Genomic DNA, 16894 nt, shown 5'->3' on the forward strand with positions numbered 1-16894 from the left:
TTTAGAATCTTTTTGGTTCATTGCTAAACTGAAATTTAAAATAACTAGAAGATAAAATTTAAAAAAATCCAAAGCCAGGTACAGACTCAACTAAGAAACAAAGTCTGAACTCCTGATAATTCCCTGTGGACAAACACCACTGACCTCAGTGGGTTTGACATCCTCACACTGGTTCTGACATAAGATTCACTTTTGTTCCTTATCTCAAAGACAGGTCTAATCCACCCTTATTCCCTAGTCTTCTCAGTGCTATCTGGACTGGACTGTGATATTGCAATTGAATCTTACTTATCTCCTTGCAAAAATCTAAGAATCAATTGTCTTCCCCAAACGTGCTGCATGAAGACAGAATCACACCTTCTTACAGTGAATTGTAAGGTTAATTATAGGAGATAAGTTCACAGGAAAGGATAAAAGCTCTGTTTGAAGAGGGATATTGGTATCAGCTGTATAGACCAGCTCCCTAGATGAGATTTTTTTCATATACTTTTCTAATTATGTATTACTGAGACATATTTAAATAATTTTAAAGGACCTATTTTTAAATTCAGCTTGCAGCTTGTGCGTATGATCTGTTAACAAAACCCTAAAATTACTACTTGCCAACCATGAAAGATATGCAGCAATATCCTGCATTATGTCTTTTCATATTAGCTTCCCTGATGTTGTAAAAAAAACAATTTTACGCACACTTGTTCGAAATGCTAAAGAAGAGGAACTGAAAACTTATATATGTTTTACATCAGAGTAATTTCTCTGTTTGTCCTTAGATCTAAGAATTACGCCCTGTAATGGTTTGCTTACCTTGGATGCATAGATGGCATAAGGATTTTGGGAAGATGACAGCAAGGAAACACTAAATTGTTCTGGAATATCACAAACAGCAGGGATCTTATACTGATCTGGACCCCGAGTATAGAGGACTCCTTCTGGAGAGTACTTTAATTCCTCCATTGTGTACAGTCCAATGCCTTGAACAAAGGCACCTTCAATCTTTAAATAAGAAAAGAAATAGCATTTACATTCTTATGTTTGGTAAAACAGGTAAAACTTTGGCAAGAACTGATTTGTATCACTAGCTGTTAGAAGACCATTTTCTTTCCTGTTTGCCTAATGGGATCCTTCAAAATTTTGGGGCTACTGTGATGGGAAAGCTTTCACACTCCTCTCTCACACCAGGCACAAAGAAATGTTTTCATGATGAAGTGATGAGATCTGTGGACAAGTCTGCAATGAATAAAGGTGTTTCCCTGCTATCAAGTGGGGAAAGCAGGTCAAACAACAGGAGAATGTGGAGACTGTAGATCACAAACAGGATGTAAGTCCAGCAGATAGTGGGCATATATAAATACTGGAAGTACTACAGGTTGACACCATGGGTAAAACTCAAGCTTCATTGACATCTGCAAAGCTCTGACACTGACTCAAATGGGTCAAGACTGCAAGTAAAGGACCTTCTAATATGATCTATGACTTTATAACATTATCTAGTAAGAAATTAACATTTTCTGAATTAATGAGGTAATTTTCACTTCAGGTAAGGCTATCAGTGTAACAGAAATAGGACAGCAGGAAATTCTTGGCACATACCTGTCCTATATCCACAGCTGGATTTATGCTGCATCCAATATCCATAACAATGTCTGTTCTGAGGTTCTGTCAATAAAATTTAAACACACATTACTGAGAGAGATACATGGAATTGAGGCATTAGAACATAATATGGGTTAGAGTTGGTATTCAGTGGAATAATATATGCTAAGATAAAGGCCCCTCCATGGACACAATTTCAAAGTAATTTCCAATACTCCATTACAAGCAAAATGGGCTTGTCTCACCTTTGATGGAAGTTTATCCAGAGACAGCCCTGCCAAATTTTTCCCATTGCACAAGGAAATCCCCACATAAATAAGTACAGAAGGAGGGCATGTGATCAGCAATCTATGACATTTAGCTGTCCAGATGGCCAAAAACCTGGAAATAGAATATTTAGCTCTGACGTAATTTGTTTGCTGGCAAACAGGGTGAGAATGAGCAAAAAAAATGTCAGATGTCTGCCATAACCTAACAGGCGAACCCGTATGACATTAATACAGATGTGCCAAAAGCTGGTTAATGCTGCACAGCTTTCATTCTGCTCCACCTGTAATTAGCATTTACGCAGTTGGTATACTTAGTATCATGTGAAGATAGGTGACTTATTGATGCAAAACTTGAATGGTTGTTGGAGCACCCAGTGATACAAACGAATGCCATTGACATTGTTTGCAAAACTTCCACGATATTCAGTTATTACCTTATGATCTCCTGTTAGACAGTTAATTTCAACCTCTGAACAAGCAGCTCCATAAAGAAAATATGTGAATGGCTGTCCCTCCCCTTTCTCCCAATCCATGTTTTCATTGTAACCTCTGATGGAAGAAACAAAGTCCACAAGAAGAAAATTGACGAATGTTTGCATCATAATAAAGCAGAACCACAGCAGTTAAGTTCCCTGAAATCCTACAGAGCGCTACTAGTTTAGGTTTGATGGATCTGGTATTAATATAAAATTTAGCAGACAAGCAAGCTATTTTAGTTCAGGAGAGTCTATAACCAGCATAACCCCAGAAATATAATAATAAAGACACAGTAATCAAGTACTGCATAAAAATTAAAGGTAATGGTTGCTGAAGTAATAGCACATAAGGGAATTCAGAAAAAGGGAGGAAAACTGGTCAGGGCCTATGAAAGAATAATTTACAAGAGATAAATGAAAGAGTTAAAATTACAAAAACTTCCTACAGAATGAGTGAGACGATTGAAATATGAATATTGAAATAATGGTGCAATTACTTAGAAGGGAGTGGGACTAACTGAGGAGATTATAGTAGTCAGGACAGATGAGGTAAATTCAACAGACACAGGAGGACAGCGAAATGGGGTATCTCCCAACCATGTGAGCTATGTGACCAAGGCATATCTTCTGACCATATATGACTGAAATGTCTTTGTTGAGGATATTTAAAATTATACTCCATAAACCAGTTATAGTATAATTCAGAGCATTGAACCATGCATTGGAAAAGGGATACACAAAATCCACATATTCAGCTTCTTGCATCCTATCTGCCTCAGCTGGCTTTGAGATTCTTGGATGTGGAGAATATGACTGAATAAGAACTCTGACTGTTGCTCATTGCTTTGGAGATATCAATATGCCTAAAGGGCTGCATAACAGAAAACATCCTTGAAATAGGAAGGGACATTTTGTTTGGGCTTTTCTCACTGCTTTAAGTAAGTATGGGTTTGCAAAGTGCCTCTTCAACTTACTCCAGACTACCTGAACATCTGAAAATCTGCTATTGATAAGAAGGTAAATACAGGTGGAGGGAGAGAAGATATAAGGCACAGCAGGCTAAGACAAAAGCTTTGCTTTGAATCCCACCTGAGTTATAGCACAGGAATTTTTCCTTCCTGGTTCTTTATAAATACTGCAAAAGAATTCAGAGAAAAAGGACCACGAGACTGCACTGAGAGAGAGCAATAGGAATTGTGTTTAAGATTACTGTGACCTACTGTGCATGCTGTTATGAATAAATGCATATCTAAGAGTATAGATGGTGGGAATTTTCTGAGGCTCCAGAAGCAGAGAGGCCAAAACAATGACTCCAAAACTACTGTCACTGAGCAACTCCATTTCTCATATGAGCACTGTCCCCCCTAGTTTTCAATCAGTGATGAATCATGGCATCTGATTCCTCAGTTAGTTTAAAAAAAAAAAAAAATTACTAGATGTTTTAAATTCTTCTTCCTCTAAAGAGAAATAACCTTAAGGTTCAGGTTCAGAATTAAATGTGTCTAATTTTCCACAATTGCAACTGGTTGCTAATTACATGTGTGTGCTGGATAAACATTCTAATGCTGCCACTAGTTCTTCCTGTCATACAACTCAGTGTGATCTTGCTTGCGGGTGAAAGTGTAAAGAATCTGTAGTAAAACAGTATTTATAGCTTATAGCAAAACACTTTCCAGTAAATAAACTATATTCCACTTTGCACACCTACAGCAGCAGTCACTTTCTTGATGCTTTCTGGTTTGCTAATGGCCAAATCATGGAGCAAAGACGGGGTGAAATATTCTGCTGATACTTTCTACAGAGTCCATATAGGGCTAGGCATAAATTAGCACTTGAACTTTATACTCCAACCCCCCATACCAAAGAATTACATTAAATATAAACTGAGCCATTAGACAGGATCTTCTATTCATGGCATTGGTTATCTTCAGAAATCAGTCATAAATCAGGAACAAAAATAAATTACCTAAAGTAGCCAGTAGCTGAAAGACTCACACTCTGTTCAAAAGCTTCTTTGATCTGAAAAATACAGCAGTGTTTGTGGAAAACCAAGGAAGGAGTCAGGAAGGAACACAGCCTACATATATTTAGTTATTTTCATACATTTACTTAAAAAGCAAACTGTATCAAACTGTAAAGAAAGGAAGACCAGTTGAGTTAACCGTGTTTAGCTGCGCATGGTGTCTAATATTGTAGAATTAACCCCCCTTTGGATGAGCACTCTGAATTCTTTTGGTAATACAATAAGGAATAGACCAGTCAACAGTGGTGTTCTTCAAAAGTCTTTATTACTGGTAATGCCACAGTCATAAAGGGACCTCTTCAATTTTTCTGCTCAAGTTCAATAGAAATGCCTCTTGGTCAATTGAACAGATCTGGTTGATAAGGCACTGAGATAAAAGATCTGCATGACCTATTTGCACAAAAATGACAGTTGACAAGAGAAATGCTCTTCGCAGTAGTCTTCTGCCAGTGGTAAAAATGACAGTATGAGGTCCCAAATCCCTTTTCAGTGATTCTCATGTTAGATTTACTGAGTTTACAAGTCAAAAAGTTTATTTACGTTAATTTTTAATTAATTTAATTTGCTGACTTTTAAGATGTAAAATTAGTTCTCTGTTATATTAACATTCTTTCTTAGGTCAGCCATTTCTGATAATATTTTGGGTGTGTCTGCATTATCCAAATTAATTTGGCACCTATTACAGGAGATTATCTTTGCATACATAGCTGTCAGTTACCAGGCTACCACATGTATTCCAACATTATTTGCTATCGCTAGGAATTACTACTGCCAAGAAAGTCTTTACATTTGCGCACTTGTTATAGCATTTAATCACTTTAGAAGAAACACCCTAATGTACCAGATCTGTAAATGCCTCAAGGCAGGGACTGTCCTTTTCATTAGGCCGTAGAAAATAAGCAATACTGAATAAGACGACATAACAAGCAGGTTTTCTAGAAATTTCTAGAAATTTCTAGAAATTCAGTTTCTAGCCCTTAAAATCCTATTCCAGTTTCAAGTGGGCACCAAACAGCGGCCATTTCTATAAATAGCTTTAGCACTACTTCTATACTACTCTACGGCAAATGTAACTAATATTATAACTAATTACATATTAGAGCAATGGGAGCAAGGATTCCTGCTATCTTTTGTGTAGTTCTGCGTAAGGTAGAGAGATGGAAGGAAGGAGTTGAAAAGGCTTCTCTTTATTGATTTGGTAAAAATAAAGAATAACCATGTAGGAAAACTGACACTGTACATATATATCCTGAATATTTTGTCAATGGCTTGTCTGAGGATAAGCTGGGATGGGTCATATTAGAATCGTAGAATGGTTTGGGTTGGAAGGGACCTTAAAGATCATCTAGCTCCAACCCGCCATGGGCAGGGACACCTCCCACTAGATCAGGTTGCCCAAAACCCCATCCAGCCTGGCCTTGAACACTTCCAGGGATGGAGCATCCACAACCTCCCTGGGGAACCTGCTCCAGTGTCTCACCACCCTCACAGTAAAGAATTCCTTCCTAATATCTAATCTAAATTTCCCCTCTTTCAGTTTAAAACCATTACCCCTTGTCCTGTTGCTACACTCCCTCATAAAGAGTCCCTCCCCATCTCTCCTATAGGCCCCCTTTAGGTACTGAAAGGCTGCTATAAGGTCTAAGGTCTCCCCAGAGCCTTCTCTTCTCCAGGCTGAACAACCCCAACTCTCTCAGCCTGTCTTCACAGGAGAGGTGTTCCAGCCCTCTGATCATCTTTGTGGCCCTCCTCTGGACCCATTCCAACAGGTCCATGTCCTTCTTATGTTGGGGACTCCAAAGGTGCATAGAATACTCCGTGTGGGGTCTCACAAGAGTGGAGTAGAGGGGCAGAATTACCTCCCTCAACCTGCTGGCCACACTTCTTTTGATGCAGCCCAGGATGCAGTTGGCTTTCTGGGCTGTGAGTGCACATTGCCAGCTCATGTTGAGCTTCTCATCAACCCACATCCCCAAGTCCTTCTCCTCGGGGCTGCCCTCAAGCCATTCTTTGCCCAACTTGTATTTGTGCCTGGGATTGCCATGACCCAGGTGCAGGACCTTGCCCTTGGCCTCGTTGAACTTCATGAGGTTTGCACAGGCCCACCTCTCAAGCCTGTCCATGTCCCCATGTTAGTGCACAAGCTGACATTTTTTGTATATTAAAAACTTCTGTGCCTCCAAATGTGACTTCACAGATAACTTTCCTGCCTTTCCAACTAGATATGGTCTGGGGATTGTTTCCCACATATCTAAGCCAAGTACCTACACTCCATCTTTCTGTGAAATAACCTGTTTCTACAATTTTGAACTTTATGATTATTAGGCTGAGTAGACTGATAGACTACAACACATGTATCACAGTTTCTGCAAGCACACAAACGCATTTAGTAGGATTCATGTGTCTTACCCAATCATTCCAGGTCCCTTTTGGGTTCTTGTGGATGATAGGCTGCAGGCGTTTCCGAAGAGTTTGGCAAGCATCCTGGTGAGAAGGCAGGAGAATATAACACAAAATTAACCTAAATACGTTTGGTACTCTAGTACCAAACTAGTACTTACTCTAGTAAGTAATTAATTGTTAGTAAGTAATAAAAAAAGGAATATGCTTTACTGTCATCTTGGTTTGAAAAAGTATGATAGGAGGTGACACTTTAACTGCATAGACACGAACCTTATAAAGGGTTAAGTTAAAAGGGCTGGAATCTGCATGGATCAGTAGATTTAGAACAGGAACAGGGTATGAGATTTGTATGGAACTAGCTAGTTTGTTAGATGAAAGAAGGATTTTTGTCAAACATAAGCCTTTTGGGGAAAGCTCAGATCAAATTCTGAAAACTCATAAGCACCATTACTGAGAAACTGTCAACAAGTCATTCTTCTTGGCAATCACCAGTGGTATTACTGGTATTCTCAAACTTGATTGCTATGGGATCACTAATGCTTAAATTTTGGCAGGCATTAAATACCACGAGGGCTAGGGTGATTTGTTAAACTAAATACCACTCTTTACCTTCACAGCCATCCCATTGACATCTGTCCCTGCAGATCCTACTGAGGCACATGCATTGGGAACAGTTGTTGTGCTCGTTTCACAGAAGTGAATACATGACATGGGGATGTTCAATTCCCGACTAGCAACCTGTTTCAGGAAGAACAACATATTCTTCTCTGTTTTAGAAACATTCAAAACACTGCAACAGTTCCCCGGTACTTGCTAGAAGTCAGCAATACCAGGAGAGGTAAAGTTTTAGCAAGTCCTCTTCCAACTTCCAGTTGAAATCATTCTGCCCAGTTTGTCAGTATGAAGAAACAGAAAAGACGGGCAATGTTTTAGCTGTACTCAAATTCTGGATTGAGAGTCTGGAGTCCAGTAATTGGTTCCTGATTTTGCTGATTATATCCTGTATGATTTAGGGCAAATTATGTAGGCCCAGATTCCAAGCTTTCATTGACTTGATAAATATCTTTACAGATCTGTCTCTCAATTATCCATTAAACAAATACGATCATAATAATATCTTCTGTAATGTATACTAACCTGAATACTGACTGTCTTTTTTTTTTACCATATGTTTTATGGGATCAGCCCCCAAAAAATCTGATTTCTAATAAGCCTCTTCATGTACCATTGGAAGAATAAAAAACAATCTATTTTTCCTTCCTGCTGTCTCTATGACTCTTAATGAAGGTATCTTTGATTTCCAACTCTATCAATGCAAAGAAGCAGTGGCTATGCCAAAAAAGAAACTGTCCTACTGGTACACTAACTAGCCAAGAAGAAAACCTTCACATTGTTTATCTGCATGACAGAAAAAGCACAAGATAATATTTGTTTGGATCACTTGTTACCTGCATCATTTTTGTATGAATACCCTGCCCCATTTCAATTCCACCATGTGTCAGAAGCACAGACCCATCAGTATAAATATGAACCAGAGCAGCAGCCTAAAAAGGAAAAACAAAATCAAGATTAGACTGGTGAGAAACATGATGAATTGATGAATCAAAAAAGACAGAAAGTTTTGAAGTATATTTCAATTTATCTGTTTAATGCTTTTGAATAGAAGGCAAAATTTGAAATGCTAGCCCCTGCTCTTCCTCTATAATGACCTTCAAAAGGAAAAGATACAGATTCTTGGAGGTGTGTTTTTTGTGTTGCTAGATCGCGAAATAAATCTACACATGGCAACAGTATCTCAATGGTTCCAAAAGAAGCTGGAGAACCTCCCTCACTAGTGGCTGTACATGCAAATTGCTGCAAGTTCCATTTCTCTCTCATTGATGTTTGAGAGCTTTTGGACTCAGGTTCTTCAACAGCGTAGGTTGGGCAGGCTGTCAACATTAGACACAATAGTAAGGTTCTGAGTGAGATTTTCCTCCTGGACTCAGTTGGAATTAGCACTGTAGAACACAAAAGCCCTGTGACTTTAGCCTTGAACAGAGATGGCCTGTTTGATATGATATGGGCCAGCCAATTAATTTTCAATTTATAAAATGTTATCTATTCCAGAAGCACCGGACACCTACATTAAACAAAATACAAAGACCAAAAATACTACCGTCCTTCTTTTCTTCCTTAAACTTAGTCTTTGATGACATCAAAGGGTTAAGCCTTTAAGAACAGCATCCCATAGTATCCCCAGGGTCAGAAAGAGTAAGCTCAGAGCTATTTTTAGAATGGAAAACTTATCCAATGAACACTTTGCCATCAGTCCTCAAAAACTTTTCATAAAAGCGTTCAATCTGTCTATACCAATACCACATCACAAGAGGTAGGACTGGTCTTTAAGTAGGCGGGTGCCAAAAACCAAACAACTTTGATCCCAACTTGAAAAGAACTAGTAGTTAGTCTAGCCTTCAGGGAACGACCATTAGGAGGATGACAGTTTTCCAAAAGATAACACATTTGTTTTGTATCCTAAGGTGAAGTAACTGTAACTTTCTATGGATAAAAAGCTTAGCTCACTTACTCTTTAAAGGAACTAACCTGAGAAAGATAACGTGTGCCTAGTCCAAATGGAAACTTCATTGGTACAATGGCAATCCCTTTTTTCTTCCAGTAATTTTGTTTGTTAAATTCATTGACAGCTGTTTTCCTACTGTAGTATGCAGATTTCTCCATACATTCATTCCAACACCGTATTAAGTTTTGTGGATCAAGCTTTTGTTTGAAGTGTGTCTGGTCGTTCTCCTTATACATATTTATTTCCCTAATCTGAAATAACAAAATTAACAGCCATCACAAAATCCTGTTAAAGGCAGTCTGACCATTTTGGGGGGGGAGCTAGTAAACAACAAGAAGATTACCACATGTTTTTTGAACAATTACCAGTTTGGTTTGGTTCAGTTTGTAAGAACATGCTGTTCACTCAACAATGAGACATTGATAAAAAAAAAAATATTAATTTTAGTACAAATTATGTTTGACTCAGAAAAGAGTTGTTCAGACAGTTGAGCTAATGTAATGGGTTTTAACTTTTCAACTGCACAGACTTGATTTCAGGAGAGAAGATGCCTTAATTTCGTCACCTTTTCTGGTGATAAACCAGTTTTATCTGCAACTTCTGTTATCCAAGTTTCTGTCACCAGTGCTGACTGGGGAAAGCCAAACCCTCGGAATGCTGTGTTTGATGGCAAGTTTGTTTTGCAGACACAAGCCAGGCATCTCAAGTTGGGAATCTTGTATGCATTGTCCATTTTTAACAAGGATACTTCTGCTACCTGAGGAAGGGGACAAAGAGGTATATTTAAATGTCAGAACAGTGCTTCTTTCAGATTCACATTTAAATCTTCTTCATCTCATATAAAGACTCATATAAAGACCTTAACCTAAGACAGTTAGCTTTAAAATTGGTTTTCTGTCAGTCACTGGTAGTCAGAATACTCTTATGCACACATACAGAATTTATTCATACATTTCTCATGCAGCATATTAATTTTCAGTTATTTTTTGATATTCACAGAACACAGATGATGTTACTAGGAGTTGAGTGCTGGTCAGTAGTTAAGGGCGTAACAAATACTTCTTTTTTCTCCTACCGTGATATCAATAGTCACGCAGAACTAAAAATAGTGAGATTAGGTTTAAAGCAATAGAAGCTATAAAGGGAACTGATGAAAGCATTCTGAGTTACCACATCCCATGGAAATTCACAGTTAAGGTTTAGTTCCACCAGAAAACACATGTACTGCAGTCTACAATGTGTTCTTGTTTTGATGTTTTTCTTTTAGAGATTTCACACAGCAAACACAAAAATACAAGAAAAGGAAAATATACTAGATACCTCAAATTAGGCTCTAGGAGTCAGTATCAAAATAAATAAATAAGTTTTTAAACATTTTGATGCCTCATGAAGAGGCCACTGGCTGTCTTCAATGTTCAGTAGACTTCTCAGAATGGCAAATTTAAGCCTGTATTTCTACTGTTCCCACTGTGCTTTAAACAATAAACTTCAAAACATTTCTGTACAGAAACAACTGAAGATAGTTTTTCTGTAATAACTGTGTATATGAAAAATGTCATATAGTGCTACCTTTTCACTTAGGAAATATAAGTTGAAATGTTATTTGTAGAATAAAAAAAAAAAGTCATATTTTGGGATTTTTAAAATTATTACCACAACATTTATGGACTTAGAGAAAGTATGTGTATGAAGCTGATCAGTCTTAAGAGGGTTATTGATAAATCAGAGTGAATACAATCTATTGTTATAATATAACTCTTAGCTATACCGAAGTTTCTTCCCCAAAATGTCTGTTCTAATCTTGATGCAATCATAAAGAGTTAAAACATACTATCAATTGTTGACTGAACAATAATTAAATTAAGCATAGATTACTGATATTCAACTCCCATGCTGGAAGACCAGTTCTTATCTTAAAGACCATCAAGCACCTTCACTCTTTCTGGGGCTAGGCTCGCATAGAATAAGGTCCTCTCTAAAGAAAGAATAAATACTAAAATGCTGTCTTGGGAACACACAGATGAATCACACTGAACCAGAAAAAAACCCTGGACTCTAAGTTTGGTAAAGCTTATAATTTTATTTCCAGTAAACCTATTTCTCCTTTTTAAAGCCCTGAATTATTAATGCTATACTGATAGAACCACATAGCTAAGAGTGATGTTAGAGTTAGGCTGTTAAGACATGTGCTATTCCAGCTGCAGCTGAGTTGGGTGGAAAGGTTACTCAGTTGGTTTTCACTGCCTTCAAGTCTAGGTCCACCAGCTTTGCTGTATCATTGTAAAACTTCATCTTAAAGTGGTTCTGACATGTGATCTGCATTAACGTACATGCTTTTAATCATGGATTTTTTTCTAACCCAGGTTATTTTTCAGAAACCGGTTAGGTAGCAATAGCATGGGCAGTTACACTGACAGATTTCAGACTGTAGAAAATACCCACAGGTGGGGCAATGACAAGCAGATGAGAGGTAGTAACCTCAACAGACATTTCAGTTACAGATAGAATAGCCTATGCAAACACAAATAGTTAGTGACTGATACTAGGGCAAGCAACATTTTATACTTTGCAGACCTGTAAGTGAGGAACTGAGGTATACAGTGCAATAAATGCAGACCCAGTACAGAAATGCATAGAGATAGGAACAGGACAGCTACCACTGTGAATTTTCTGAAAGCTAAGAAAGGTCTTCCCAGACTTGTAGACATAAGGTTTAGGCAGGCAGAAATGCAGGTACTATGTATTTTAAAAGGAATACATTGTCAGTTGACATGTTTATAATAGGAAAATAAGCCTGAGAAACCATTCACAAAGTGAATGCATAGGAAAATATTAAAAAGTAGTATAGTGCTTCACTGAACTGAATAAGGAAAGGTTAAACTACTAGGCGTAGATTTTCCAGCAACACGTAGTCCCTATATCAAAAGGCTATATGATTAACAATACATGTGCAAGGGAATTTGGTCTTCATTATTTTCCAGATAATGATTCCTCCATGTTATAAAATTTGTCAGATTATAAAATCCTTACCAGGACAGATTCATCTGGGCTGCATCCTCCATTAATGTAATATTTGGCATCCACAGCTCTGATCCTACCATCATTCATGAAGCCAACCTAGAAGGATCAACAATAACTTATTTAGATTTTGGCATTCGTTCATTTCTTCAGTGCTTGTATATTTTGAAAATGAATGTAACCCACACAATTAGGGTAACACTGCACTATTAATTTCTGGGCACCATTCACTGAAACTATAGAAGGGCAAGGAAGAAAGAAAGCATGGTCTTGAGATATTGGCTTTCCCACCTGGCATATAATAAGCAACATCAGCTCATTGGGAAAGGAAGAAGCAGGGATGCCCAGTGGCTTCCTGTGTATTGCCTGAGATGGCTGATAAGTGTGTCATCTAGGAATGCGCACTGTAGATAAAGTCAAATCCCACCCTGATTGTAAGAATAGTGTCTGGCAGATGGAGAATGACATTTGCTTTTCTTAAAGAAGAAATGTTATCTTTATCTCACATCTCTCTTTTCACCTATTGCCACTTAACAGTTCCTGAATTCTCAATATGAGCTACAGCTCATTTTCAACTTCAGGGAAGCGTCTTATAAAACCTCTCTTACTTTACCTATGTAGTATGTTGTACAATTGGGTATACTACTTATATAGAACTTGTTTAGCGTAATTTGCTTAGTATTAGTAGCTAAATTTACTGAAGCCTTAAGCTGCAAGCTGTGAACTTTCACCTAGGTATGTTGAACTTTTACCTAGCTAAGTAAAAGAAGGCCTCAGAGCCAGTTCAAGCTGGAAGAGATAAGGAAGCTACAATCACAGCAGAAGCTGCAACCTTAGAGATAAGAAAAGAAACGACCCACGTAGAAACAGTGAAAGGACCCAATGAAGAATGGGAAGACCCCAAACCCTAATATAACTATTGGTCCAAACTGTTGCGTGATGAGTGGGGAACTTAGATTCTAAGTGTATAATTGCACAGAAATTTCTTTGTTCAGGGTCCCTCTTTGGTGGCACTGAGCTCAAGCTGTAGCTCTATTAATAAAAAATGCTTTTATAGAAGAATCTATCTTTCGGCTTATCAATTCAGCAGAAACCTGGAGTTGAACCCTGTTATGGTGGCTAGCATGCGTAATTTCCACAACAAGTAGAGATAGAAAAGAAGGCAGGAATTTTCCTAATGAGTAGTTATCGCTGATGACAGTGCATGATCAGGGAAGAGATTAATTTCCTTCATAGGGTGAGTTTTCCTGTATGACACTCTTTCTGTGAAAAACTATCTGCTTCTTTGTGTGAACCTAACCATATGGATGGTTTAAAATAAACCTCTGCAGAAGAGGTCTGAGCCAGTTTAGCTTCTCGTTCCCAGAAAGAAAGACAGGAAGAGTTATAAAAGGAAAAGGGACTAGAAAAAAACAAAACAAAATCCTGCGGAGACAGACGCAGAAGCAGAAAAAGGGCTGTACAGCAACTTCATCTCTTGGTTTCCTGGCTAGTAGTTTTGTTTTAGAATTCCATTGATTATACTCATTTTCATTAATAGAACAAATATTAACGAGTAACATTGAAATACTTATTCACAGAATATTGGCAGGTATTTTTTCACTGAATTCTTGTGGTACTCACTTTATATTTACCAATAAAAGGATGTCGGCCACCAGTGATTAACATATCATCCCCTCGACTCAGAATAAGACGGACTGGTCTGCTGGTTCTAAATAAAAAGAATAAAAAAGAGAAGCTAAATTTCAGTCAAAATAAGAGATATTCTGAACAGATGGCTATTCATCATGTATCCAGATCTAGCCATGCATATAAACATGCATTTAGATGAAACTTAACTTTAATAGGCTTAAATACATGCTTAACGCTATGTCCAGAGTTTACGTTTTTTTGCATTTACAATCCTATCAGAATTTTCATTTCATCTTGAAATCCAATGAGATAACTCATCGCAAACTTCTTCTGAAGAAACTGTTATTTCAGTCTTAAGAGTGAACTGTGCTAAGTGAGCTAACAGCAGTTAGTATTCAATCTTAAGCAAGAAATAGCCGCCTTTTAGCTATTCAGAATCATACTGAAATATGGTGCCTTGGGATAAAACCAAAACATAGATAATCATAAAAATATGAAAATTAGTCTACAAATGCATATACCATTTAAAATAGTTACTTTTGAAAAAAATTACATAAGATGTAAAATAAGGTCCTAACAATAAAAAAAGATTAAGCAATAAAAAAAAGATTATTTTTAGCATGGCCTGGTTAATCCAAAACACAGATAACAGGGCCAAAAATAATCAAAAGCAGTTTGTACAACAATGACAGTAGTAACAAGAGAAATGTATTAAGCTAACCACTCCGATTACAAGATCATTTTGGCTAAGGCAGGATGTAGCCTCATGTGCATTCCGCAGCAAATCAGTTCTGCTTATAAAAGAGGTTACTATCCCCTGACAGCTAAGTGCCAATATTGTCCTGCCAAATTTTGAGCTTTATGATGTGTTAAGGTTCCTCAACTGATTAAAGTAGTATTAGCAAAAATATAATACCTAATAGATTTAAGCTAATTTTGACTGAAAGTTGTTGGGGACTGAACTAGAAGTACTTGTTCGTAAAAGCAGTTCCACTCTTCCTTCTCTTCCTTCTGCATCCTGCTGGGCCAGTGAAGTTCACATCTGGATGGTTCATAGCATGTTTTGTATGTACATACAAAGCCTCAGTAGTTAAGAACTGGTCTTTTTGAAATGCTCAATCATTTACAGGATATTTCTAGTTTATACTAATACCAATTTCTTCAAGCCCCATTAATTTAGTCAAGGCTAGAGCTGCTTAACATAAGCAGTCTAACAAAACAAAACAAAGAAATGCACTGAACAGTATTACAAAACGTGAACAGTCAGGATGCGATGACTTTTTGGCTTGCAACTTTGGGAAAGGAGAAAGCATTTTAGCCAAAATGCAAAAGTTGTTCACTCCATTTTCTCTTCGTATCCTAATACACACATATCACACTTACTTGTTTGCTGCCACTGCAGCAACTGATGCCAGTAAGCCAGTTTTCAGGAGTTTCCCACCAAAAGCTCCACCAACTCGTTTAACATGGCACATGATCCTGTTGGCTGGAACGCCTAAACTTGCGGCTACCACCTCCTGTAAAACCAGTTTTAACCCTTTGTGTCAATTCAAACAAAGTCTAAAGTTAAGTTCTGAAATAAAAGTCTTTTCTAGAAAAGGGTTCCATAGGTGCTTCTAGTTTGTTTGGGTTTTTTTATCAGATGAAAATAATTTTTCCTTTACCCTAGGTTAAAAGGCAAGGAAAAGATAACAACAAACACTTAGCATTGTTCACCTTTAAAATCTCTACCATGAAGACTGTGAATGGGCCACGGACAGAATTGAAAAATAATACCCTTGGATTTCATTTTTTAAACAGTAAGAACCTTCAGGTATAAGAAAAAGGGATTAGAATGCAGTCTTTATTATTTTGATTACTAAGATCATGAATTAGATTTTATTTTTTAATACAAACAAAACCATTTGGTTTTTAATAATCTAAGGTCTTGCTAGTGTCAGGAATGTTCTTGCTTCAAATAATTTTCTCAAACACAAAGTTGTTAATGCTTTTTGGTTATTGGCAATGTAATAATAATGGAAATGATAAAAGGAGCTGAACTCTGCTTGAACATGAAATGCCAATGTTGAGTCTGAAATACTATCAGTTTCATGCCCTGTAGGTATTGCTATGACCCCATACCCTATGTCAGCTTTGCTTTACCATTTACCATCATGAAAATGATCAGAGGGCTGGAACACCCCTCCTGTGAAGAAAGACTGAGAGAGTTGGAGTTGTTCAGCCTGGAGAAAAGAAGGCTCCAGGGAGACTTTACTCTGACCTTTTAATGTATAAAGGGGGCTTATAAGAAACAGAGAAAGACTTTTTACCAAGGCCTGTACTGACAGGACAAGGGGCAATGGTTTTAAACTGAAAGAGGGTAGGTTTAGATTGGACATAAGGAAGAAGTTTTTTACAATGAGGGTGATGAAACACTGGAACTGGTTGCCAGAGAAGTTCTGGGTATCCCATCATTGGAAGTGTTCACAGTCAGGTTGGACAGTGCTTTGAGAAACTTGTTCTAGTGAAAGATAACCCTGTTGATGGCAGTGGCGTTGGATTAGACAGTCTCTAAAGGTTCCTTCAAACCCAAACTATTCTATGACTATGATTTTGGCATGGAAACGCAGTCCACCTACAGCTATTAGAGTTGATCAAACCCTCAGCAGACTCTGACTCTGCAGGGTGCTGACTGCTCTGCACTTCAGTGGAAAGCTAACGGGGATGGAGGAGCCTCAGTACTCCATAGGGAATTTTTCACACCTACAATAGTGGGGCATGAGGTATTTTGAGGGAAATAAGAGACTTCTACTTGCTCCTTATCCTCACAACGTAGTGGTCAGTGTTTATCAGGATACAGCAGTACTACAAAGCAGCTGTTGTTGGATAATCCAGATGTGCAATTTTATGTTCCTACTGCTTCTAAACTGTTAAGATG

At 37.7% G+C, this 16894-nt stretch overlaps 1 protein-coding gene across 3 annotated transcripts in view; it reads right to left on the reverse strand.

The window, feature by feature from the left end:
* The window catches only part of AOX1 (aldehyde oxidase 1), a 51961-nt gene that overhangs the window by 11420 nt on the left and 23647 nt on the right, over positions 1-16894 (reverse strand). Inside the window, exons 22-33 of one of the 3 annotated variants that reach the window (XM_054208305.1) lie at positions 15361-15494; positions 13969-14056; positions 12358-12444; positions 9893-10084; positions 9351-9578; positions 8213-8308; positions 7374-7502; positions 6771-6845; positions 4305-4357; positions 2297-2411; positions 1591-1656; positions 805-993 (exon numbers count right to left, since the gene is read on the reverse strand). In XM_054208305.1, coding sequence (XP_054064280.1) covers positions 805-993; positions 1591-1656; positions 2297-2411; positions 4305-4357; positions 6771-6845; positions 7374-7502; positions 8213-8308; positions 9351-9578; positions 9893-10084; positions 12358-12444; positions 13969-14056; positions 15361-15494 — 1452 coding nt within the window. Of the gene's footprint in view, positions 1-804; positions 994-1590; positions 1657-1676; positions 1975-2296; positions 2412-2466; positions 3210-4304; positions 4358-6770; positions 6846-7373; positions 7503-8212; positions 8309-9350; positions 9579-9892; positions 10085-12357; positions 12445-13968; positions 14057-15360; positions 15495-16894 lie in introns of those variants that run through there. The other 2 variants (XM_054208306.1, XM_054208307.1) reach the window with 2 other exon arrangements.

Source organism: Rissa tridactyla, chromosome 7 (assembly GCF_028500815.1).
Source record: "Rissa tridactyla isolate bRisTri1 chromosome 7, bRisTri1.patW.cur.20221130, whole genome shotgun sequence".
NCBI classification, from domain to species: domain Eukaryota; kingdom Metazoa; phylum Chordata; class Aves; order Charadriiformes; family Laridae; genus Rissa; species Rissa tridactyla.